This window comes from Heloderma suspectum, chromosome 1 (assembly GCF_057233095.1).
Source record: "Heloderma suspectum isolate Gila_16-S chromosome 1, 16-S_ref, whole genome shotgun sequence".
Classification (NCBI taxonomy): domain Eukaryota; kingdom Metazoa; phylum Chordata; class Lepidosauria; order Squamata; family Helodermatidae; genus Heloderma; species Heloderma suspectum.
The window spans coordinates 282,407,038-282,434,499 of NC_139458.1; the positions used below are offsets into that span (position 1 = coordinate 282,407,038).

At 42.3% G+C, this 27,462-nt stretch overlaps 1 protein-coding gene and 1 long non-coding RNA gene across 2 annotated transcripts in view; both read left to right on the forward strand.

Moving 5' to 3' along the window:
• The window catches only part of DLGAP2 (DLG associated protein 2), a 511,080-nt gene that overhangs the window by 431,457 nt on the left and 52,161 nt on the right, over nt 1-27,462 (forward strand). The window contains exon 8 of the mRNA XM_084826764.1: nt 26,773-27,122. Coding sequence (XP_084682890.1) covers nt 26,773-27,122 — 350 coding nt within the window. The remainder of the gene's footprint in view (nt 1-26,772; nt 27,123-27,462) is intronic.
• On the forward strand, nt 16,460-21,920 carry LOC146359174 (uncharacterized). Its single transcript, XR_014786579.1, has 3 exons — nt 16,460-18,526; nt 19,595-19,655; nt 19,942-21,920. It is a non-coding gene; the product is annotated as an uncharacterized LOC146359174 (long non-coding RNA).

The window sequence follows — 27,462 nt, forward strand, 5'->3', positions numbered from 1 at the left end:
GAGGGCACAGATTGCCTACCCCTGCTCTATCACAATGCCAATAGTGTTTTCTGGTGCAATGGGTTTCCCCAGAACACCGGTCAAGCCAGCAAATGCTTTTGGCATTGTGCTAGAGGTCACTTATGCTAGTGCATCATAATTTACATTAGCACTAGTGTCGAATACAATATTGCCCAGTGACAACAAAAAGGGACATACATAACAATAAAACAAGATCACTAAAGAAATAAATTCACTAATTATAATTATTAGTATATAATGGATATATCTGTGGGTCACCTAGAATAAAAAACAGCGTAAGGAGAAGCTCACTATCTAAAGTCTGATGTTTAAATTATATAGAGAGAGAGCCTGTGTGTTTAGTCAGAAAAAAATAAGCATCTGTATTTGATTGGCATTTGATCAGTAGTTTGAAGGGCTTCCACATAGGAAATAAATGGAAACTATGATGCCATACTATCCTTTTTAAAATTAGGATGCCTTACTACACTTACTGAGTAAGGTTCTATAGTCTCTAAAATTGTATCAGTCCACTGCTGTTCAATTGCTTGCTTTGGAGGCTTTCATTTCCATGCTAGTGTGGCATAGTGACAAGAGTGTTGGACTGGGAGCTGGGAGATCCGGGTTCTAGTCCCCACTTGGCCATGGAAGCTCACTGGGTGATTTTGGGCCAGTCACAGACTCTCAGCCCAACCTACCTCACAGGGTTGTTGTTGTGAGGATAAAATGGAGAGCAGAAGGATTATGTACACCGTCTTGGGTTTCTTAAAGAGGAAAAATGGCGGGATATAAATGTAATAAACAAACAAACAAACTACCCAACTTTGCCACTGTATAAATTTCTTAAGAAGGTATTCATACAGGAATCCAGAGTCACTAGATTCTGAATTGGTTCAATTTTTTCAACTAGAAAGCTGAGATATAAATACTTCTAAGAAATATACAAAATAAATAATGCCCACACTAATCTTGAAATTTCATTATAACTAGTGGGGTGTATTTTAGGATCAGGGTCTTTGATGCTACCCCACCACCCCCATACTGAAGTAAATTGTGTAATCAGGGGTGACTCCAGAAAAACTAGTTTGGGGGAGAAAAGAGGTGACAAAGAACATTATTAGGGGTGCAAGGATGTAATGATATAGGATACTTAGTATATTCTGACTGAAATCTGGAGGAGCAAATGGGTAGCAAGAAATATTTGCTGGGTGGTAGTGGTGGGGAGAGTGAACCATCCTTATTCTTTGGGTGGTTCTCACCCCTTTTATTTCCCCCACACTACCCACTTTCCTTTTTTGTTACAATTATTTTTTCCTTAATTCCTAGGAAACTTACTTGGGATTTCAGCCAAAATCAAAAATAAAATGCACTTACCAGCTCAAAGTGAAAGCAACATGAAATCTAAAGAGCACTCCTTGGTACCTAAAAGAAATAAATGAGTCTTGTAGTACATCCTGAGAATCATCAAAGAGGTCCTGGCAGACCATTAAGAGGAATGAGTCCCAAAGGAAAAGCCCCAAATGAAAAAGCAACATTTTCTGGCCTCTTAAATTTTGATCCTGGGGACTGATAACAAGAGCTTTGCAGTTGATTTTGGCGGCATTAGTGGGATTCAACTTGAAAGGCTGTCTTTAAAACAAACATCCTTGACCATTCTGGCTGGAGTTAAAAGGTTATTGGGAAAGAGCCAGGAACCTTTGCTCTTGAGGCTGATAAAGTGAGCAGTAGCAAGGTAGCATTCTGGAAGTCACACAGGGTCATGCTCCATGGAATTATGCAGATCAGTTTCAATCAGTCATCTTGCTGATCCCATAAAATCAGCTGTTGGAGGTCAGTTCTTTTGGGGAGTCAGTCTCTTCTAACTGCAGGTGAATAGCAGGGACCATTTAAAAAGAAAACACCTAAGCAGCCTTGGTTCACAGACACTTTTAGCTACCAAAGGTCTCTATGAATGCAATTATATACTGTTGTCTGTATTTCTAAATCCATTTGATTCAAACGTGATGACATAGCAGGAAGAAACACAGTGCTGTTGGAATCATAAGCTCCTCAAATATTTCCTTCAAGGTCACTTGAGATTCAAAGTATTGGATGTTGCTAAGTCACCAGCCACGACACTGATGCTAGTGTGGCCTAAAGTGTACCCATATTTCTAAAAATTCACTTCCATTCATGGATGGGAATGAGATCCAGGGAGGATCCCACTGGTAAATGGTGGGAGGAGGTTTTTGCTGATAGCTTCCTCCCTCTGCATGTCGCCAGACTATTATTCCAGAGGTTCCCCCAATGCTCTGGAGCAGATTTTCAGGAGTAATCTACCACCCAAGACACACACTCCTTCTGCTCCACTCAGGGCCACCTCCACCAGCTCAGGGCAAATTACACACATTACACTTTCTGTATAGCATGTAACTATTCGATTTTTGTTTATTAATGCTCAGGTAGGTAATGCTTACTTCCCCAGCCCTGATCAGAAGAGAAACTGCCCCTCCCACATAGTGCAAATGGGAAGGTTTTTTTCTAAAGCCCCTAGCTGTGTGGGAGGGGAAATTTCTGTTCTTATTAGGATTAAAGTGGGAAGAGGGAAGCCTTCCTCACTAGGCACACTACTAGGGCTGTGCAGGGAACCCCCTGATTTGCTTCAGAGGCCTGTTTGGGGGAGTCCCTGACCTGCTTTGGCCTCCAGAGCCAAAGTGGGATTTAGATGGGCAAATCCCACCTACCCCCACTCCACGTGAGCCCCCAGCTCCTTACCTGGGCCCTCGGGATGCACACTGACAGCCGTCTTCCTGTTCCAGGGAGTCACCATTTTTAATATGGCAACTCCCTGGAACAGGAAGAAGGTTGCCAGCATGCATCCTGAGGGCCCAGGTAAGAGCTGGGGGCTAGCGGTGGCAGCATGGCTGGGCTTCCAGATTGCTCCGAAGCACCACTGAAGCGCTTCACAGCGACCTGGCCCACTTTGTGACCCCTCCACCTCACCTAGGAAGTGGCCCGAAGCACCCCAATTCAGCTCAGAACTTGGGCTTCAGGCCAAAGTGGTGCACAGCCCTAATTTAAAGTAAGAATTGAGGACACATACACATCTGTAATTAATAAAACTAGAAGATTACATAATATTTGGTCCTCAGGGTCCCAGCCACTTTGCTCAGTGAAGAGTGGAATAATTATGTACACTGCAACCAAACCGGTTAGTGCCTATCTTTATGTGTTACTTAGCCAGGAAAAGTAGGGTTCCCAGATTTCATATGGGATATTACTAAATGCATCTTTGATAACTGAGCAAGAGAGAAGTTTAAGAAGCCCCTTTTTTTTTTTGCACTGGTGGTTGTAGTTGCAACAGCTAGAAAAAAAATTGCATAAGAATCCGGTCCTATATTGAATTTTATTTGACAACCCTAGGCACATATGTCACAGAGAGGTCTAGGCACCAAAGATGGCTCATTGTGTTAAGGGAGGCACTATTCCTCTCCTCCTGCAGTTAAGGCAAAAACACTTTTGTAATGGGCAACAATACTTCCTACTATTCATCTGAAGTAAGCTTCGTATAAATCTATTAACAAAAGAAGACCACACAAATTATGATGCCCAAATCTGGAATTACCTGGTTCATTGTACATTTGGCCAGTCCATAACTACCAAATATGTTGAGATCCATTTCCCACAGACATTGTTCTCTGGCTCAGAATGTCAAATGGCTAGTTAAATGAGTACACTAAATATGTAAGATGCAGCTGACCGTCTCTCTCTCTTTCTTACTTACTCTGAAGTAAGTGTGTAGGGCCCCAATCAGGATCAGGACTACCTTGTGCACGTAAGGGAGATTTAAACCCTCCTCCCCGCCCCCACTTGTTTTCTGAAATGTCCTCCCTATCCCCACTCCTGGCCCATCATGTAGTGCCTAAAAAAAGAAAAAAGTCTCCATGGACAGCAATGCACTTCGTTCTCTGCTACAAAACAAATGGCAATTCCCAATTGACAATGCAAAGAAGCAGATGTGTGCAAATACACTAGGTTGTGTTTATGTATCAATATTACGAGCCAGCAGGGAATTCTTCAAAAGAACAGGGGGAAACATATGAGATTTCTCTGAGAGAGCTCATAGTTGCACAAGTCTATTCTGAATTGAGATGAGGGAAGTTGTCCCATCACTAAAAACTACCTGGATGGATGTATGCTTAAAAAAAGATCCATGGCTATCCTGTTCATTCATTTAGGACACAATCCTATGCATGTGTAGACAGAAAAAGTCCTACAACTCCCAGCAACTCCCAGGATGCTTTTGTCTGTCAAAACATGCATGGGGTGCCTTTAGCCACCCACTTCCTCTTTTACTTAGAAAGTTCTGTTCTCTGTTGTTTTCACAGGGTTTACCTCAGCATTCCAAATTTTGAACACTTTAGACTTGTTAGTGGTTCTTTATTCTTTTGGCAGGCTTCAAATGTAAAACCTTAGAAGCAGTCAACTGTCAAATGTTAATACCAATCAAATGCTGTCATCTGCTAATTACCATTGCATGCTATCTATCAAATGTCAGAATTTAAAAATACTATTACATGTCAATTTTTAAATAACTGTTCAGTTTTAAATACTGTTCCCTGGCAACCATCAAATAGTATCAAATGGTTTAATTATTATTTTTTTTTTTTTTGGTAATGTGTGTGAACTGCCCAGAGAGCTTCAGCTATTGTGGGCAGTATAGAAATGAAACAAATAAATAAAATTTAAACTGGCCCCTGGACAGCCTTCTTGGATGTTTAGAAGCTTCTCAGGGCTTCCTTCTCAGTAATTGTGGATAAGTTTTCCTAAAGCATCTTCTGCTATGGGAAGACTGGATGAACTGAGTGTGCACTCAGAATTCTCTGCAATGTGCAGAGGTCCGTGATGGCAGACAAGTATAAGCAAGACCAATCAATGTGAAAAGTGCTCCTTGAAGGCAGAAAGGTGAGTCATTGTGATATACCACTGCACATCAGATATCAGTACTATCAAGTACTAAATGCCATTACATACCAACTATCAATATTTATTATTAAGATTTATATACCACGTTATTTGCTTAAAAACCCATCAAGGTGGTGCACACCAATTTTTAAAAAATACAACCTGAAAACAATAAAAATAAACCATTAAAAACTGTAAAACATCAGAACATTAAAACTACATGATTTAAAAGGCTAGACTAAAACATCTGCCTTCATACACATTCTAAAAGTCAAGAGTGGGGGCCAATTGTAGTTTTGGGGGGAGGACATTCAACAGTTTGGGAGCAACCCAAGAGTAAGTTCTTTCACGTATGCCTGACAAATAGGCCTCTGCAGGTAATGGTGCCCTCAAAAGGACCTCTCCTGCAGAATTTCAATTTACTATCCAGGCTGGTTCAAAATGAGACAGATTATCTCTTAGACAGCCAGGTCCAAAGCCATTTAGGGCTTTAACGGTTAAGACCAACACCTTGAATTATACCCAGAAAGCAACTGGCAACCAGTACAGGTCTTTCAAGACAAGTTCCCAATACCATGCACCATTTAGCAGCCTAGCTGCCATGTTTTGCACCAAGTAGTGTCAAATATCAAATGTCATATATCAAATACTGAAATCAAATGTAATTGCGTGTCAAATACAAAAATCTAATATTTGACAAATATGCAATTAGTAAGAGCGTCTGGAGATTATTCAACATTCAAATTCAGAAAGGAGAACTTGACACACATACATGCAGTCATTTAGTGGCTGCTGTTTAAAATTGCTGACATGGTGATCACTGTAGGTGTGCATGTCAACAAATACAAAAAATAAATAAAATAAATATATGCCAGGGTCTCCATTACTATGATTCACTCTGCAACTACTTAATTAATACTGCCAAGACTCTAAGAAATTATTTGACATTTCATCCTCTGCAGAAAGTATAGAAAGCATGTGTGGCACAATGTTTATGGATTCTGAAGTTATGCCAGCTTTAGTGCACAGAACTGTAAATTCTGTTTCCTATCAGATGGAAATAGGGATTGTCTAGAAAAGGGGAAGAAACAATAAAGCTGCTGTTAATACTTAGCTGTCTTCAGGAAGCTAACTGCTTGCTACACTATAATTTATTGCTAATTAACAGAATTAAAATAAAACCTTTTGTATGTCATCCATCAGCCATTCCTTGACTTCAGTGTTGCCCACATCTCTCTAACTGTAATACAAGTGTTTGAGTGGGTGACCTTGGAGTCTTGTTTGATTTAAAGCTTTTGTAAAGTATCATTACCTACACTGTATAAACCAGGGGTGGAAACAGTCTTCAGCCACTTTCATTCCTGCGTAAGTGATGGACATGACCAAAACCAGAAGTGGATTACTTTCCCTTCTGTCCCCTATTTTCTTCCCCCCTCTCTCTCTCCTTCTGTCTTTCTCTCTCTAGTACCCCTTATATTTATCATCCATTTGTCTCTATCATCTATCTATCTATCTATCTATCTATCTATCTATCTATCTATCTATCCCTTCTCTCCCCTCCCCCTTATTGTTTTCTGCTTCTCTCTCCCTCCCTCCCCTTTCAGCTGTTTCTTGCAGATCAGCTGAGCAGTAGGGGCTGAAACCTCACTTCTCTTGTGATTCCCACTCTTCAGGAAACAGCTGAGAAGCATGGAAAACAGGGCTGAGGAGAGGTGGATCCAAGGAGAGTGGGTGGGTGTTGAGGATAAGCCAGTGTGCCAGCTTGATGGTCCTTATCTGGCCTGCAGGGTGGAGGTTCCGCACCTCTGGTATAAACAAATCTATAGCATCATAAGCCCATTTCCACCAAGCTGGAGACAATGCTTCTTAATTTCTGTACCGTGTTCTGCCCTCAGAAGAGACTTCAAAGCAGTTTATAGAAATGTAATACAATTAAAACTAACCCACAATTAAAACCACACATAACTAAAAGCCCCACATTGCTAGAGCAGAGCTAACAAATGTTTGCCTTTAGTCCCTTCAAAGGCTCTGTGGATTAAAAAGGGTGTGTAACCATCCTCTGAAAGACAAAACAAAGGGCGGGGGGAGAGCCAGCAGCACAATGAGCCTCTAACCAGCAACAAGTTCCCAGACAAGGGGCTCCTTCACACTGAGCTTTTATCTTGCGATTGAGATTGCTCCTTCATTAAAGTTTGTGGGTTCTTGCATGCCGTGATCATTCAAGGCATCTCCTGCACTAAATGCCCTTTGTTCTGTTTTTAAATAGATCATAGATAATGAGCTATCAAATTACCCCGTTGTGTTCTGCTTCAGTTTCCTCTGTGAAAAGAGTTAAAGCGGCAAGAAGAGGAGCGAGATCAATGAAAGATAATGGAAGACTCAGATACAGGTGGGAGGGGGGAGGAAGCACGTGTAAAGGGAGTCAGTTGTGATCCTGCATTTAAAACGGAAGTAGAAAGCCCTGTTTTAAATGCAGGATTTTAGGCTGGTGTTGAGATGCCCACGGGTTCCAGCTCCTTGTTATGCCTTCCTGGCCTTGATAAGTCATGCTACTCCATTGTTTTAAATTTGGTGGTTTCATGTTGGTTTTATTTTGGATTCCTGTCAATGGTACAGCCTCTTCATTTCAGATGTACATCTAAAACATTTTAAATATACACTTTAGAATGTCATGGGTGGATATATCATGCTCATCAGCTAGGATTGGCTTCATCTTTTATTGAGTGATGACATGGTGGCAAACTTCACATTCCTATCATGTCCCTTTGCCTCCACCACTTTACCTTCTGTTTCTCAGACCCCTAACTCCAGAGCCCTTTTGCCAACCATCTTCCAAGTACTTAGCCAACGTCCTTGCTTCCTGCTAAAGGTGTATAGTTCCTCTTTGCCCACAGTCTCTTGCACCTACAAGTTTTTTTCCATCCAAAAGCAGAATTGCTTGTAAAGGTTCAGGCATCTCTCTCACTCACACAGGGCTGGTCCCAGACATTTTGGGACAAAGAACAAGATGGCTCCCCCATTCCACATACAGATGCTGACTGGACTGCCAGCTGAACCTTACTTCAATATTGTCAATGGGATAGCATCCTCCAGCACACCGGAGGGCAACACGCCAATTTAGGGGATGAGGACTGGCATTGGGGCACACACGGATCTGTCCTCCATCAGCAGGGAAATGTTGGTGAGCTCAGGAGGAGCAGCCAGAGGACTACTGCTGCTGCCCCCAGCATCTGCCTCCTGAGGCCATTGCCTCACTCTTCCTAATGATAGGGTCAGCCCTGCATGTGGGTGCAGACATGCGCGCGCACACACACAAGATTTGTTAATATTATTTTTTTTAACAATGTATAAAACTCTGAGCTACATTGTTAAGGCATTACTTTAAATACATATCTAGCATCTACATATTTCCCCTTTTTATTCTGGAGTAAGTTCAGGGGCTCCAATCCAGATCTTAAAAGCCCCCCTGCTCCCCCCATACTACGCCCCCCCCCCATTGAGAAAAAAAGACATAGCTGCTAGAAACAGATTGAAAGTAATGCCTGTTTTGGCCCTTAATTTGTAGAAAAACAATAATGCTAACAAATATTTTGGTATAAATATTTGGTGATCTAGAAATCTGTTATTACAATAACAGAAATAAAAGAGAACTTTAGCTTACTCCTTTATTTCTGCTTTTAAAAAGGCCTGTGTGTGTAAGTACCAAAATTCTCCATCCTAGTTAACAGGATAATACAAGTGAAGAACATACTCAGAGGTGAAGAAGCCCACCCTGGGGTACTTAGGTTATCTGTATGAGCTTTATGGGTCCTTTCAATTTGGAATAAATCTGAACATTTCAACTGACATGCTATGATTTTAAAAATCATTATTTAATGCAGTAACAAAATCAAAAGGTATGTGAATGGACACTGAACTATCCAGAGAGAGCAAAAATAATCCTGTCTAAATAATGAAAAAATATATATGTAAGGATAAGAGTGGAAGGCAATGGATTATGATTATCAATTTTATTCAACTACATAGGCCTAACCTCAAGGGAAATTTATGAATACACAATTCAGAAATGCTAAATTTCTTGTTACTCAACAAATCTGCACCCTGGAAACCCAATAAAAAATAAATTATAGTGAATTTAAATATATTTATTTTTGCATGTTATGGATAGTTTATTCTAGTATAAATTAAGGGTGAAATCCTATGTATGTTTAGATAGAAAAACAGTCCTACAACTCCCGGCAGAAAAAGAGGTCCTACAACTCCCAACAGAAAAATGGTCCTGCAACTTCCCTCTGGGAGCTGTAGGACTTTAAATATACATAGGAGTATGCCCTTAATTATATAAGTAGAATTGTGACCTACTCTATTCAAAATGACTGAGGCAAATACACTTAGGTGGTTGTGATTCTGTCCTCAAAGGACTTACAATCTAAGAGTGGGAGGGAGGGAAGTAGATAAAATACAGAGAAAGCTTGACTTATTTTTGTAATGAATAGGAAGAGCCTCTGCCCTTATTCCCTCTTACCCTGAAAATTACAATTCTAGTTTGACCTTGTTATCTGTCACTGAGTGACTGAACAGTCCCTTTAATGGGCATTTCCACTCTTGCATTAATCTCTGATTATGTATTTACTTTTTTCAAATAGTCTGTTATTTATTGGCAAGGAATGGCACTATAGAGATAAGGCATCACAAGTCTGTTCATCAAATAAGGGTGTCTCATATTTCATATTACCAACCATCCTACATTTCACTGAATACTAAGATGTCCCCCACACACACATACACACACACACCTCTTCCCATTCCGTTTTGAAGTTGCAACTAGTGATGTATAAACTATTTTATTTATTCTTTTATTTATTTGATTTGTACCCCGCCTTTCTACCAAAAAAATGGCACTCAACATAGCACTCAATTCAGAGTGGGCATGGCTTAACTCAGAGTGGGCTTGGCTAAAATTAGTTTGTTGTTGTTTGGAATTTCTCCCCAACACCCCCAAACCCAGTTCTGAAATTCCTACTTTTATCTTGTCCCTGATACTATTGGAAGAGTGGTGGTATCCAAAGTTTTCCATCCAAGACTCTTGCAGCCCTTCTTGAATCCTGAACTCTGCATAATTGTTGCTCCCCCCACCCCAAGATGCAACTGATGGCAGCAGCAGGGAGGGCCTCCTTTCCTACCAATCTCCTTGGTGCTTCGACCACTACAAGAGCAGCATTCCAGGCACAAGGCCCCATGGGAACTGTAGCACTCCCCATTACTAATACAAACAGAAGTGGCAATGGCATCAGAAATGGGGGGTGCATAATGGCAAACTTCGGAGTTTGTTGTTCTCCTCACAAAAGCCACTGATGTTCAGGCTCATAACATCAATGCTGGGTGAAGGGGCCTTGCCTCCTCTGTTCTCCCATTTCCAGGCACGTTTCATATGCAGGCACCAGGGTGTGTGCACACACATGCACACACTGGGATCACAGTGGCGAAGACATGCACTACTGCCCTTCTGCCTGCTGTGGCCAGCCCAAGACATTTCACCACCTGAGGCAAAGGACAAGATAGTGCCCCCCCATTCCACATACACTGGGAGCTGACTCTGACTTCAGTACTAGCAGTGGGACACACCTGAGGGCAGTAGACTAGCTTAGGAAGGACAAAGTAGACCATGTGGCAGACAGAGCTCTCTCCTCCAACACCATACTGCCGCTTGCTCACCACTCTGCCTGGCAACTGTTTGCTGTCCGCTCAGTGTTTCAGTGCAGCAGCAGCAGTGCCAGCATGTGTCATGAGCAAGACATGTGCATGCATGATGGCTGCTGGAGTGTATGGCTTGGGCTTGCTGCCTCTTTACCTGCTTGCTCAGTAATGGGCCTTTCCCAAATGCACTCTCTGTTATGTGCTGGATGGGAGAAGGCAATTAGATGAGACAGTAGCCAGCCCAGGCCAACAAAATACACAAACTGCTACAACAAAGGTGCCAGCTCAGGAGGATGGGAACACTCAGGAGGAATGGATGGGAGGCTGGCGCCAATGCCCCTGGTACCTGCTGCCTGAGGCAGCTGCCTCATTCTGCTTAATGGTAGAGCTAGCCCTGCTGTCCGTACAGAATTATATGTGTACATAATATTTTGTTTAAATTGCCAGGAATTAAATTGGATGAGAATCAAAGTATGTCTATTTAATTTTATTGCAGATATTTCATAACATATGAAAGATATGTCTAGATATCACATTTAGGCTACCTTTTACAAAATGAATAATTTGTTTGTAAAATATAGAACATATTTCATGTTCTTCGTGTCCTTCTATGTGTATTTTTTCATACTTCCTTTTCATAAAAATCAGATTGTGAAAGAAGATGGCTACAGTGTTTTTGTTTTTTAATTTTACAGATGTCTTGGTAGAACATGACAGTATAATCTCTAAAATGAGACAGGACGTCAGAGAAGATTCTTAAAGGGGGCCATTATTTAATTAGAAAATGAAATATTTACAGCTAAAACTGTCATAACTCAAAATTGGATTTGCTTTCTAAAGGAGAGCCATAAATCAGAGCAGAGAGTTCCATATTTGTACCGAACATGAATCATTTATAAATCAGTGAGGTAAATCCTATTTACCTCAAATGTGTTCAAAAATGTCTGGAAACGTCCCCAATTTTTCTCCTAAAGTATACTGAATTATAAATTTGATTAAATGATGGTACCAACTATTTAGGCCAGATCTTCCCTGAGGCTGAATTTTTTGTTTTTCACTCTCATTTTTGTTGGTGAAGATTGATAATCCAGGAAATGTAGCAAGTTTGAACTCAGAGAAGGCACACATAAGATCCAAGGCACTATTAACCTCTTGAAGGGGCTTGTCTCACCTTTCCTTCAGAACTTGCCAAGAAAATGGAAAATTAATTGAAAACTCTGATTGTTGCAACTTAATCTTGGGTGGAGGGAAAATTCTCTCTGGCTGAAACGCAAATCCTTCTGACTGTCTCATAAAGGATACTTGCTTTATATTGTCCCCCATTTCAAGGCTGCTACACTTTGAAGGCGAGGCACAACTGAGCCTTTGATGAATGAGGCTTGTTACACAGAAAATGTAATATGTTCCCATACCTTTTCAGCCATAGGGAGTAAGTGAAATCCAGGTGAAATTTTATCTCTGTCAGCCTAGATATTTTCCACTTAGGATAGTGTTTATATTGATTCATAGAAAGAAGGGTGATTACTGTTTTCAAATAAGATGGAATTTATGGAGGGATTAGTAGAATGTTGTATGCCTTTGAGGGTTTCACAAATGTGACCTCCACTTGGCTAAAATTCCGATTAGAACCACAGAGCTTTTCCTTCTCATCAGTGGATATTTTGATGCATTCAGATAAACCTATATATAGCTACAGTATAATTCCCAATTTAAAATGCAATACATGCATAATGCGTATTTGGGAAGAGTAGTCTAGTACTTCCTGAGCTAGTCAAGAAATCAAGACTGAACACAGGGGATAAAGTTCTGCTACATGTTTTACAAGTACAATACAAATACAAGTTATGTCCCATCACATCTCTTTGCCAGTTCACGTGACATGATGTGCAGGATCTGTGAGGACTCCTGCAAGTGATTCTTATGCCAGAATACAAGCAAAGCCAGATGCATGAATTTCAACTCTCTGAAATACCATTTACAGTTAGCAGGATTATCAGGGGGCAGGGGGCTGACCTTTGTCCTTATCAGACAGCAAACTAGGGATGTACGAAAGTGACTTACCTTTCGCGGATTATGTTGATGGGGGGGAGGCGTTCCGTCCCTCCACCCGGAATCCTGGACGGGGGAGGAGACAAGCCGTTCCTCCCACCCGGAATCCTCGATGGCCAGCTGTGCTCCACGGCAGCTCTGCGGAACAGCCAGCCAGGCCCAGCCCAGAGAGGTCTGCAGCCAGGTTTCCAGCCGCAGAGGGCTCGGGGGGAAAAAAAATGCATACGCAAATGGCGGCGGCGACGGCTGCCGCCATTTGCATTCCTTATTTTTGGCCGTCTGAATCTATGTAAATATTTACATAGACTATGACGGCGAAAATAAAGGGGAACGCAAATAGCGTTGTTGTTGTTGTTCAGTCGTGTCCGACTCTTCGTGACCCCATGGACCATAGCATGCCAGGCCTTCCTGTCCTGCGCTCTCTCCCAGAGCGTGCTCAAGTTCATATTCATTGCATCGGTGATGCTATCTAGCCATCTCATCCTCTGCCGTCCCCTTCTCCTTTTGCCCTCAGTCTTTCCCAGCATCAGGGTCTTTTCCAGAGAGTTTTCTCTTCGCATTAGGTGGCCAAAATATTGGAGCTTCAGCTTCAATATCTGTCCTTCCAATGAGCACTCAGGGTTGATTTCCTTTAGGATGGACTGATTTGACCTCCTTGCAGTCCAGGGGACTCGTAAGAGTCTTCTCCAGCACCACAGTTCGAAAGCATCAATTCTTCGGCGCTCAGCCTTCCTTATAGTCCAGCTCTCACAGCCATACATTACTACTGGGAAAACCATAGCTTTGATTAGTCGGACTTTTGTCGGCAAGGTGATGTCTCTGCTTCTTACAATGCTGTCTAGGTTTGCCATAGCTTTCCTCCCAAGGAGCAAGCGTCTTTTAATTTCATGGCTACAGTCACCATCTGCGGTGATCTTGGAGCCCAAGAAAGTAAAATCTGTCACAGCTTCCATTTCTTCCCCTTCTATACGCCAGGAAGTGATGGGGCCAGATGCCATGATCTTAGTTTTTTTAATGTTGAGTTTCAAACCAGCTTTTGCACTCTTCTCTTTCACCCTCAACAAGAGGCTCTTTAGATCCTCTTCGCTTTCTGCCATTAGGGTGGTATCGTCTGCATATCGGAGGTTGTTGATAATTCTCCCAGCAATCTTAATTCCGACCTGTGATTCATCCAACCCGGCATTTCTCATGATGTACTCTGCATATAAGTTAAATAAGCAGGGTGACAATATGCAGCCTTGTTGTACTCCTTTCCCAATTTTGAACCAATCGGTTGTTCCATGTCCGGTTCTTACTGTTGCTTCTTGACCCTCATACAGGTTTCTCAGGGGACAGGTAAGGTGGTCTGGTACTCCAATCTCTTTAAGAATTTGCCACAGTTTGTTGTGATCCACACAATCAAAGGCTTTAGCATAGTCAATGAAGCAGAAATAGACATTTTTCTGGAATTCTCTTGCTTTCTCCATGATCCAGCGAACGTTGGCGATTTGATCTCTAGTTCCTCTGCCTCTTCGAAACCCAGCTTGTACTTCCGGTAGTTCTCGGTTCACATACTGCTGAAGCCTAGCTTGTAGGATTTTGAGCATCACCTTGCTGGCATGTGAAATGAGCGCAATTGTACAGTAGTTTGAAGACTCTTTGGCATTGCCCTTCTTTGGAATTGGAATGTAAACTGAACTTTTCCAGTCTTGTGGCCACTATTGAGTGTTCCAAATTTGTAGGGATGTACGAAAGACACTTAGCCGCCGCCATTTGCGTACGCGCGTTGTTGTTTTTTTTAAAGTCAGACGTGATAGGCTATGTAAAGATTTACGTAGCCTATCACGTCGTTTTTTTCCTTTTTTTTAAACCTAGCCATGATAGGCTACGTAAATCTGTACGTAGCCTATCCCATTTTTTTTTTTAACACTGGAAAAGGTGGCGGCGGCAGCCGGCCGGAAGACCGGCCGACGCAGCCGACGCCTCCCGGAAGATCTGCCCCAGGTAAGTCTCGTCCCGGGGGGGATCCACTTGGGGGCGGGGGGTTCTCGGTTTGCATACTGCTGAAGCCTAGCTTGTAGGATTTTGAGCATCACCTTGCTGACATGTGAAATGAGCGCAATTGTGCAGTAGTTTGAACACTTTTTGGCATTGCTCTTCTTTGGAATTGGAATGTAAACTGACCTTTTCCAGTCTTGTGGCCATTGTTGAGTGTTCCAAATTTGTTGGCATATTGAATGCAGCACTTTAACAGCATCATCTTTTAGGATTTTAAATAGCTCAGCTGGAAGACTGTCATCTCCGCTAGCTTTGTTGTTACTAATGCTTCCTAAGGCCCACTTGACTTCACTCTCTAGGATGTCTGGCTCAAGTTCAGTGACCGCACTATCATGGCTATCAGGGACATTCAGATCTTTCCTGTATAGTTCTTCTGTGTATTCTTGCCACCTCTTCTTAATCTCATCTGCTTCTGTTAGGTCCCTGCCTTCTTTGTCCTTTATCATGCCCGTCTTTGCACAAAACGTTCCCTTGAGATCTCCGATTTTCTTGAAGATATCTCTAGTCTTTCCCACTCTGTTGTTTTCCTTGATTTCTTTGCATTGTTCATTTAAAAAGGACTTCTTGTCTCTCCTTGCTATTCTCTGGAAATCTGCATTCAGTTGGGTATATCTTCTCCTTTCTCCCTTGCTTTTCGCTTCCCTTCTTTCCTCAGCTGCTTGTAAAGCCTCATCAGACAGCCACTTGGCTTTCTTGCATTTCTTTTTCTTTGGCATGGATTTCGTTGCTGCCTCCTGAACAATGTTACGGACCTCCATCCATAGTTCCTCTGTCTATCAGGTCTAATTCCTGAAATCTATTCCTCACCTCCACTGTATATTCATAAGGGATATGATTTAGGTCATACCTGAATGGTTTAGTGGTTTTCCCTACTTTCTTCAATTTCAGCCGAAATTTTGCAAGAAGCAGGTCATGATCTGAGCCACAGTCAGCTCCAGGGCCTGTTTTGACTGACTGTATAGAGCTTCTCCATCTTTGGCTGCAAAGGACATAATCAATCTGATTTCGATATTGACCATCTGGTGATGTCCATGTGTAGAGTCGCCTCTTGTGCTGTTGGAAAAGAGTGTTTGCTATGATCAGCGTGTTCTCTTGGCAAAACTCTATTAGCTTTTGTCCTGCTTCATTTTGTACACCAAGGCCATGCCTGCCTGTTATCCCGGTGATTTCTTGACTTCCTACTTTAGCATTCCAATCCCCTATGATGAAGAGGACATCTTTTTTTGGTGTTAGTTCTAGAAGGTGTTGTAGGTCTTCATAGAACTGATCAACCTCAGCTTCTTCGGCATCAGTGGTTGGGGCATAGACTTGAATTACTGTGATATTGAATGGTTTGCCTTGGATTCATACTGAGATCATTCTATCATTTTTAAGATTGTACCCCAGTACTGCTTTTCCCACCCTTTTGTTGACTATGAGTGCTACTCCATTTCTTCTAAGGGATTCTTGCCCACAATAGTAGATATGATGGTCACCTGAATTAAATTCGCCCATGCCTGTCCATTTTAGTTTGCTGATTCCCAAGATGTCGATGTTCAATCTTGCCATCTCATGTTTGACCACCTCCAGCTTACCTTGATTCATTGATCTGACATTCCAGGTTCCTAAACAATATTGTTCTTTACAGTATCGGATTTTCTTTTCACGACCAGACACATCAACAGCCGAGTGTCCTTTCGGCTTTGGCCCAGCCGCTTCACTCTTTCTGGCGCTACTTGGAAATACCCTCTGCTCTTCCCCAGTAGCATATTGGACACCTTCCGACCTGAGGGGCTCATCTTCCGGCGTCATATCTTTTAGCCTTGTGATACGTTCCATGGGGTTTTCTTGGCAAGAATACTGGAGTGGGTTGCCATTTCCTTCTCCAGTGGATTTCAGCAAAAGGAGTGAGAGCCAACGGACACAGCTGGACACACTGAGCTTGCCATGCACCAGAAATGTATGGTAGCCCACCTTTGGAAATGACAGGGATCTATGTTCACTTGCCATGAACTAGGAGCATATAGTGTCAGTTCCTCAGAAGGGCATTGGAGACCAGGGTTTTTATAGTGCTTGAAAGGGAACCACATCCCTGGACAAAAAGAATAGTGGAAGAGTAGTTTTGTGGGGGGGGGGTTAACACTTCAGAGGTCCTTTGTCAAAATCTAATCAAGCCAGGAGTCCTCCAAGCAGTGCTTAAGGGTGGTGAAGTGGAACCTTAATCCAAACACCAGGGTATGCAACTCTTTGCCTGGGGATCATGGGAGGTATTCATGCCTGTCTCCTGATTACTGTGCCTCATCTAATCATGAAGCACTCCATCTTAATGTGATTGCTTATGTCATATTGCTGAATCTTGACCTAAGTACATGTTCAGATGCTAGGGACCTATGAGGCAATTGCTTGTTTCACCCATTCCAACCAGATAAGCCCCTTCAGGCTTGTCTTTACACTGGGTGCTAGGCTGAAAAAGTGACAACACCATTTCACACAAAATATTGGGGCAGAGTGTCTGTCAGGCTTCCATGCCAAGCAGCCTGCCAACATGATACTCAGAATTTCTGTTACTGGCTTTGGCACTAATACCTGTGTAATAATGTTTAAGCCTTAGACTCAGAGTTATTGGAGTATGATTCAGGATTGTTACTATAACATAGGCCTGTTGATATCATTCCAGTTGGACCAAACACAGTGGTAACCATCTCTGCAATCCAAAGCAACTGCACAGATGAATTATCCTTCTCAATTATTTGGCTTTGATCCAAACTTAGTCATAGGTCATGACTAACTTAAGTCTCATTGATTTCTATGTGTATACCTTGAGTATGACTAAATTGGGATCCACCCTTTGTACTTTTGTATGTGATCACTTCACATATGTACTTCTAACCCACCAGGCAATAGATTGCAAATGTTATATGTGTGGTCAGTAGTTCCATTCTGTTCTAGAGTTTTGAGGAAATTGTTTTGTAATTTCTTTTGTGAATTTGCAATTCTGTCTATATTGCAACTAATATGTGTTAATGTATTTTATCATCTTGAGTTCTGTTATGGCTTATGGCTAGGACAAATCATAGCTCAGAGTATATAGTTCATGCTTTGTATGTGAGAGGTCCAAGGCTCAGTCCCTGGTATCTCCAGGTACGGGTGGGAAAGATCCTTGCCTGGAACCCTGGAGAGCTGCTGGCAGTCAGCTAGATGATAAATCAATGGTTTGACCTAGTATAAGGCAGCTTTCTGTGTTCTTAAACAAACTTGAACTGAGTTGAGTACGCATACTTTGTATACGATAGCTTTACACTTCACAGAACTACATCAAATGTGACATTTCTCCTACATGGGCATTGGGAGGAAGCAGCAGCAGCAGCAGCAGCAGCAGCAGAAGAAGAAGAAGAAGAAGAAGAACCAAGTATATCCTGTTATGCTATCGTTTTATGAATGCCACTTGTACAAGTGTTTGAAAGCCATTGTGTACTTATAGGCAAAATTGCCAGGAAGCGAACTGGAAATTGTGTGGACCCGAAATGTGATGTCACATTTCATGAAAATGTTTGCACACTATAAAAGGCCTCCCCGTTTTCTGAATTTTTGTGAGAGGGGGGCTTGAAAGTGGATGAACATATTCATGGCTTCATGCTCCATTGCTTCCAGGATGACTTCCGGCAACAAAGCATAACATTATACCTCACAGCCTAACATCATGTGTCGCAGAAGCCATGGTGTCTGTTGCCATGGCAGATGTCTCCTATGGTAGCTGCTACAATGGGAAGATTGGTGGCATGGCAGCAGTGCAGCAGCTCGGAAGGATATACATCCAGAGGTGGGTTGGAGTGTGTGGGTTTAACTTTGGGAGGGTAGACATAGGAAATGAGTGGCCCATAGAGGGTTAATAGTAGGTCAGGCCCCTTTGGAATTAAGAGAAGAGTAACTAGGTTGGGAGGGCAAAATCCCTTTTGTGATTAGGGAAGGCTGCATGGAGGTGGATGGAGTCATGGCAGTCTTAAACTCTGAGCTTGGGACCTTCCTAAAACCACATGCAGGAAAACACCATCAGAACAAACCCAACTCTCTTCCCAAATCAGGTTGGGATGATGGGGTAACCAAGGGAGCAGGCATCTCCACAAAGCCACATTGAATCAGGACACTCTGCTACAGTAGAGTCAAGCCACTGATGTCTTGGCCAGTTAGGAGAAGAAGGCTCCACTTGTTTCAGGATCCTGTCCCCCTCTGAAAATTTATACCCCCTTCTGTAGGGGACTCATCCCACATCCCACAAGGGACTCATCCCACACTGGCTGAGAGCTAGTGAATTAAGGGTTAGGTGAGCTGGGGGAAGAAATAGCATCTTCTTGGCGAGATGAATTTCACTAACTTGAATTTTTATTTCCATTTCTCATGGGTCATGGAGGTGCTCGCTTCATATATCTTTGCCCCATCAACACCATCAGGTTTGGGAGGGGGAAAATTGAGAGTTAGGTGGGGGGAAACTGGTATTTTGGTATTTTAGCCACACCCACCACTGGAATTACCTCCCCCGCCCCCCGCTTTTGTGGAATTGAATTTGGCCCTCAGGCTGAAAGAGGTTCACAGCTGCTCTAGGGCACACCTTCAGATTAGAAATTATTTCATGTTAGCAGTTTAATCCTAGGTGATTGAGAAATCAAGGGGCTTATATCTGCCTAAGGGCACAATCCTATGCATGTTTAGACAGAAAAGGGTCCTACAACTCCCAGCATTCCCCACCAGCCATGCTGGCTGCGGAATGCTGGGAGTTGCAGGATGCTTTTCTGTCTAAACATGCATAGGATTGCACCCTCAGTCTGCTTAGGTTCAGTATGGTCAACTTTCATTTGAAATTATGTAGCTTTCACCCTTTCCTTTCATGCAGTAGCCTGTCCCAGTGAAACCAGAGGATTCCCCTCAGCATACTGGACACACTCAGCATCAATGTGAGTATTTTTATTGAAAAATACTTAAACAATTGTAACTTTATTGATCACAAGACTATAACTGTACTGAACACATAGTGAACACAACTTGACTTTGACCAGATTTAGCTTTATTGAATAGAGTGTACTGTTATTTAACTTCAAGCAAATTACAGTTAATGTTGAGCAGCTTTACTCTGAGCATCTTTAAGTTATCTCCACCCCATTCTCTAAAATTGTCTAACAACAATTGTTGTATGCATATAAGTAAATGATAGTGCTTCTCGTTTGTTTTTTCCTCAAACAGAACTTCCACAAAGGGGGCAAAGAAGACACTCATAAAAGCAGCACAAAGGACAATGGCAATGTTACTGTGAAGGAAATACCTTAAAAAATAAAAGTGGACTACTTTTTTATAAGTGGAAATTTATGCTGTAGACTGCTTTGTACCGCTCCCCCCCCCCAAAAAAAAATATTTTAAACTTTGTTACTTATTTTATTAACAGAAAATGGTATTTATTTTATGGATAGATATATATTAGGTCAGGGTGGGCAGATAGTAGATTGGGAACTGCTGGTAGAACTCTGGGTGATCTGCTGTAGATTGGGCAAGGATTACTAACTCCCAACTGTTTCACAATAGCAATGACAAAATTACCCCCTCACACCCTAAATTATACTGCTGAAATGAATTTTTATGTAGAAGGTTTGTGAACTCCTCCTGAAAACAACAACCACAGCAAAACAACAGCAATGCAGCCAAATGCCTGGCCTCAGGATTCTTTAAGTACATGTCTTTGCTCCTGGCTCCAGTTGGTGGATCTTGGGATTCTACTAAAAAACAAAGTAGCTCCCACAAGCCTGAAGTCTGCCCACCCTTGATTTAGATCATAGCTAAGTAATTATGCTAACATATTATGCTAACAAAGGGAGCAATCCTATGGCCGCTAGTCAGTGGCTAGACAGCCATAGGATACGTCAGTTTCCAGGTACCGATCTTGGAGCCTGCGCTCCGAAGTCGGTTCCCTGAGAAGCGACCTTCCCCCCACCCCATGCTGCCTTGCAGGCAGCTCGGAATGTCCCCGCACTCCGCAGTCGGAAGAGGAGCACAGTGCAACGAAAACGGGGCATTCCTGGGGACATTCCGGGTTGGGGAAGGTGGAAGTGCCGGTACAACACATCCAACATGGACACATCTGGCAGCTGCTTCCCCCGCTCCACCTTCCCGCAGCTAGACAGCCAAAATCAGCTGTCTATCCACAAATGCAGGGTGGCTGAAGTGCGGAGGGGACGATTCCATCCGCGCTTCTCCTGCCCTGCATTGGATAGGTGGTTGCCTCCAAGTTCAGTGCGGGCTGCCTATCTAGATAGGATTGCTCCCTAAATTAATCCAGTATAATAGTTCAACGTATGTAACAATTTATGATGTGGTGTGGTTATTTATAATTTATTATGCAAATTAAAAATAATTATTATTAACCATCCAAAGTTCTTTATAATTAAATATACCTGTTATTTTAATTTTTATGTTCATAATTTAACTATTTTAAATGCAAGGTTAAATTAATTTATTATAGTGTATAATTAATGATGCTAATATTTTTACTGCCATTAGAAAGAAAGAAAGAAAGAAAGAAAGAAACAAAGAAAGAAAGAAAGAGAAAGAAGCTATTTATGTAGCGGGTAATAAATACCTTGTCCAGTATCCTCCCCATTCTGAGTGTTACTGCTTCTGCCTCTGGGTCATTTCCTTCAACCTGGAGCTCTGCTGGGACTTCCTCTTCATCTGTAGCAATAGAGAAGGATGTGTTTGTGTCCACAGTGGCTGACAGAAGCACCAAGTCTTTTCATATTCTTTTCCTGTTGCTCTTTATGAATACTAGTATCCCCACATTGTTCATGAAGAGGCAATTCCATTTCTAGGTACTGTTCTAGATGGGATTTACATAAGAAAATCTTGCGGACAGGGAAGCCAGTTGGAAGCTGGCCACCTTCTACTGGCCACGATTGTGTCCTGAATACTCTCTCTCTCTCTCTCTCTCATTCTGTGCCCCCCAAGAGGCTTCTAGCTCCACCTCAGCCACCTTGCTTGAAGTAGCACTTGGCTTGTTTGTCACCCTAGTCATAAGAACGTAAGAAGAGGTGTGCTGGATCAGACAAAGGGTCCATCTATTCCAGTATTCTGCTCACACAGTGGCCAACCAGCTGCCCACAGGAAACCCACAAGCAGAACATGATTGCAACAGCACCCTCCCACCCATGTTCCCCAGCAACTGGTGTACATTGACTCCCCCTCAAAAAGACCCATCTGAATAACAAGCATTGAGGGACATGATCAAAACACCCACATTGGGAAGAGCAAACCTGTAACACCCTGCCCCCGGCAAAAATGTCCTTATCCAAGACTGCGCAGGATCAGTTGCAAAATGCAGAAGTAGTGCCAGCCTACTCCTACCCTCCATGACAAAAAACACCTTTCTTGGAAATATGAGGGAACAAAGCAACACCAGGCTAATGGTGGGGTGTAATTGAAATACTGCATACCAAGTTACAAGTGGGCCCCTCAAGGAATGCAGTCTACTTTCCAATCTAGGAAGGCAGCAGAAAATGTGGGACCACTCTACACTAGCATTTTATCCCAGTACTGTAATATCTGGTTCATACATGAGGCACGTGGCAAACTTTCCAACACATTGTCTTGTCACTATTTTCCCTTCAATATTTTGTTTTTCACTTTTGGTGATTATGGTTTCTGAGTACTGCAAATATATCCATGTTCCAGTCTAAAGGTAAAAAAGGTAAAGGTGTCCCCAACCAGTCGTGTCCGACTCTAGGGTGCGGTGCTCATCCCCGTTTCGAAGCCGAAGAGCCAGCGCTGTCCGAAGACGCTTCCGTGGTCATGTGGCCAGCATGACTGAACACCGAGGTGCACGGAACGCTGTTACCTTTCCCACCGAGGCGGTACCTATTTATCTACTTGCAATTTCTTGCTTTCGAACTGCTAGGTTGGCAGAAGCTGGGACTGAAGACGGGAGCTCACTCCGTCACGCAGCACTCGGGTCTCGAACTGCTGACCTGCCGACCTTCCAGTCTGCAATTCAGCGTCTTAACCACTAAGCCACCGCGGCCCCTATGTTCCAATCTAGCAGTATTATAATTCTTACTTGTGGGAGTTGCCCTAAAGCTGTTTTGCAACATCCCCCCCCCCTTCCCATCATAGGATCTACACTACTTTCTCCTCCTCCTTTCATTCCCTGTTCTTTCATGGCACTGATTTCATGGATTTCCAGGCAGGAAGTCCATGACTATTTTTGTGGCTAGTTTTCACTGTGTACCTACATACAGTAGCTGCACAGCAGTGAATAACCACACACTTTATTTTTAAACTTCTAAATACACATGCAGTTAGGAGACAAAAAAAAAAAGCGAACTGGAACGGCAGCATGTTCTCCTATTTCTCCAGTGATTGCAGCACTCTACTCTGACTTGTGGCATGTGCTCGCGCTATAAACACAAAAGATAAAACACACATGGCCATTCAAACGCTTCCTACTTCTCCCACAATTACAAAACTATGCATTTGTATATGGCACTTGATCGCATTATAAAAATGGTTGATACTGCACTGTATCCATTACTATGTACCTCTAGAGCAGCAATTACATTTTGAAAAAATAAATACTGGTACAGCAGTGCCTCACAAACAAAATGGACCTTAATAAAGATTCTCCTTAAGTTCAGTTTCTAGTCTTCTCTGAAAACAAAAATGTACTGTGTACCTACATACAGTAGCTGCACAGCAGTGAATAACCACACACTTTATTTTTAAACTTCTAAGTACACATGCAGTTAGAAGACAAAAAAAAAGCGAACTGGAACGGCAGCATGTTCTCCTATTTCTCCAGTGATTGCAGCACTCTTCTCTGACTTATGGCATGTGCTCGCGCTATAAACACAAAAGATAAAACACACATGGCCATTCAAACGCTTCCTACTTCTCCCACAATTACAAAACTATGCATTTGTATGTGGCACTTGATCGCATTATAAAAATGGTTGATACTGCACTGTATCCATTACTATGTACCTCTAGAGCAGCAATTACATTTTGAAAAAATAAATACTGGTATAGCAGTGCCTCACAAAAAAATGGACCTTAATAAAGATTCTCCTTAAGTTCAGTTTCTAGTCTTCTCTGAAAACAAAAATGTACTCTTGCAGATTTGCATGTGCTCAATAAATCACTGATGCAGAAGAAGTGCGGATGCATGAAAATCCATACACGATAAAAAAAAAAAACTAAGGGCCAAACTACACATCCTGATGAACACTCTTTTTAAAAAGTGTTTTTAAAATGGCCACTTCTGTTTTGATTAAAAAGCAACATCTTCTAATCCAGGTCAGGGGCCTGCACCAATTTCCCACCAAAAATCCCTCCAATCTATTTGCTCCTGAAAGTGCTTTTTCCCATTAAACAGCATCTTTGGGGACCAATCTTCAGGGGTGGAATTTTTGGCAGGAAACTGTCTGGATTAGGAGCACACTCCAGATTAGAGTCCCTCTGCTGCTTTTTCTTCAAAATAAAAGTGACCAGTTTGCGCATGCTTTTTAAAAGGTGTATTTATCGCAATTTGTAGTTTGCCTTTAAAAATGGGTATTACTATAGGCTAGTGGGTAGTGTTTTATATTATAATTATATTGGGGTTTTTTTTTAAGAACTGTAAACAATTTGCAAAGCTCTCGGTCCAGGTCAGTAATTCCAAAATAGCTGAATATCCCTCACAACTTGGATCTATTTTGCTTCAAGCCTGCCAGGTTTTGTTCTGGTAGGACTCCTTTATGTGCATGTGAAATAGTGGGTGGGGAATCTTCAACTGCTGGATTCTGCCTGTCATGGAGCAGTTTTCTGCATATATACATTTTGTGTGATTAAACATGACTCAGAGCCAGCCCTACCAGTAGGCAGAATGGGGTGGCTGCCTCAGGCAACTAATCTGGGGTGCCATGAAAGGGCACCAAATTGATAGAGATGTAATTATTATATTTTTATTTCCAGGAGGAGCAGTTGTAGGATTTTCTGCCTCAGGTGCCAAAATAACTTGACTGGCCTTGGGTTCTATGCACCGTGATGATGGATGGGGGGAGTGGTGCACTTTGCAGTTCTACCTCAGGCAGAAAAATGTCTTTGGTCAGTCCTGCTTTGACTGGTGCCATTCTGCTCAAATAAACCTAAGATACTTCTCCAAAATAAAATAAAAATATACTGCTAAGAATTGTTCTAACATACCGTGCTTCATCTATAATAAAAAAGGAGGGGGGTGTTTGGTTGTCTGTCAGCACCATAGCACCGAGACTATGAAACCTAGACACCTGAAACTTAGCATGCCTACTAAGAAGACCCATGGGGCATGCACCTTGCAGTTATTTTGTTTTTAAAATGAAATAATTCATTTTAATTAATTTTAACGTATCCATGTGGTTGAAGCATGCAATAACATTTTCAGTCAATGGGGGCAGATTTTCCTAACCAGTGCATAGCTTTGCAGTTGATACAGTTTGAAGCCAGGGGAGATTAGTATACCGAGGGTCAGAGTTATACACTTGTCTCTCCCCACTGCTCTGGGGCAGCCCCCCTCAAAGGAATGGAGTGACCCCTAGAGACTATAGGGGTGCACCATGGCAGGGGCCATGCGTAGTGGTGCCAGTCAGCATTCCTACACTCAGACAGGGTGGCACAATGTGTCCAACTGGTACCTGGTAAGTTTGGTTGAAGGCTTCACTGTATCACACTGAGGACTAGTCCAACCTGTGTAAAGCTGAGTCTGTTGGGCAATATAGTATTGGTGAATAAAGTGAAGACATCAGGAGGAACAAGCCTGGTTTATATGAATGACAATAACAGATGTTTCTTTTCAAGACTGTCAGTACTGCTCCCTCCCAGGCACAAACTAAATGTTAAACAGCAACTGCATATAACTTTAATTGAACTTGTCTCTATTAAAATGTTTTAATTGTTTTAACATGATGTTTTACTCTTTTATCCTTGATGTTCACTGCTCCGAAATCTTTTGATGTGGAGCAATATAAAAATATTGTAAATAAATAAATAATATTACTAACTCTGAACAGTCCCTTCTCTTTTGCAAAGCACTTGTGGCAGGGGATGCTTTGAAGTGGAGGAAGCCCAAAGGGGTGGATGGGTAAAAGTAGCTTACAGAGGGGAGTTTCTCCCTTCTCTTCTACTCTTTCTCTACTACTAAACAACCCTCCTGTAGGGGCTTTGCATTGGAGAAGGAATCACACTGGGGCTTCATTACACCTGATTGCAGTGTAACGGATGTTTTGCCACTCAGTCAAATGTTCTTACAGTCTTTCCCAGACATTTCTAGTCATGCCTCCAGGACTTTATTATGCCACAAAAACTAGGAGAATTAAAACGGATCGAGCCATGTTCCTCACTAGGGGGCAAACAAGTTCCTAGTACAGGAGAAAAAACAGATTTTAAGTACTATATTCCATCTTTGACCATTTCCCCCTCTCATAAAAAAAAGTTTTTGTTATTGTGTCCCTACCCCGCACCTTTAATTCCTTCCATAGTGTAAAATTACATGAGTTCTGATCTGTTGCTCCAGGTCTTGAGATGCTGGGTGCGTTAGAGTATTGCCACAGCCTTGCCTTCAACCATTAGCTCACTGCAGAATCCATGCCAGTTTTGAATGGGGAGGAGGAGGAGGAGGAGGAGGAAAATTACGCCATTTATAACCCAAGGGAGCGTCAATCAACATGTGTTTTCAAAGCCATGTTTCCGATCCTCCCTCTACCCTTAAACTTATTTTCAGAAATTCTCTGCTAGCTCCTGTTTAATGTTCATTGTTGCTGAGGGTTCTCATTTTGAGCAAGAGGAACATTCCCAGTCATTGTTTCCTGCTTGAAATGAAATGAACCTGTTGCTATGGATACCCATTCTGTATATGAGAATTTATGCTGATTGTGAAGTCCACAAATGAGTATATTTTGTAATTGCCCCCAGTTTTTGAGTAGCATAGTCAGTCTTTGACCACTTTCCCCCTCCCATAAATCACAATGGTGCATCTTTTATTAATCATTTTTTTCTCCTCTTTCTGAATCTCTTTCATAGCTGTAACTTACACAAGTTACAAAAAGACACCACCGCCTGTACCCCCTCGTACCACCTCTAAGCCACTAATCTCAGTTACAGCACAGAGCAGCACAGAATCAACCCAGGATGCCTATCACGATAGCCGGACTCAGAGGATTTCGCCATGGCCTCAAGATGGTCGAGGGATGTACAACTCTACAGACAGTCTGGACAGTAACAAGGCCATGAACCTTGCCATGGAAACCGCAGCTGCACAACGCCACCTGTCTGAGAGTCAGAGCACCTCAGTACGAACCAGCGACAAGGCCATCCTTGTGACTAAAGCTGAGGAGTTCCTTAAGAGTCGGCGTTCATCTATAGGGATTCAGGTAGCCTGCCATTAACATCTGTTCTGTGATGAGTTGTTCACCTTAGCTCCATAAATAGAACCAAATGAGTCATTCGGCTTCAGCGGCTCCTAATAACCTGAGCAACAATCCCAGGCTGCTTAGCATTAATTGTAATTCACATCATGGCTACGTAGCCATGCAGAAAATGGTTCAGCCAACGTGCAGTGCCTGGAAATAAAATGAATGAATATATCTCTAGGCAAGTTATCTGTCATTAATGCTTTATATGAAAATTATACTGCTCAGCCACAGGTGAACAATATGTTCCTCTCTCTCTCTCTCTCTCTCTCTCTCTCTCTCTCTCTCTCTCTCTCTGATT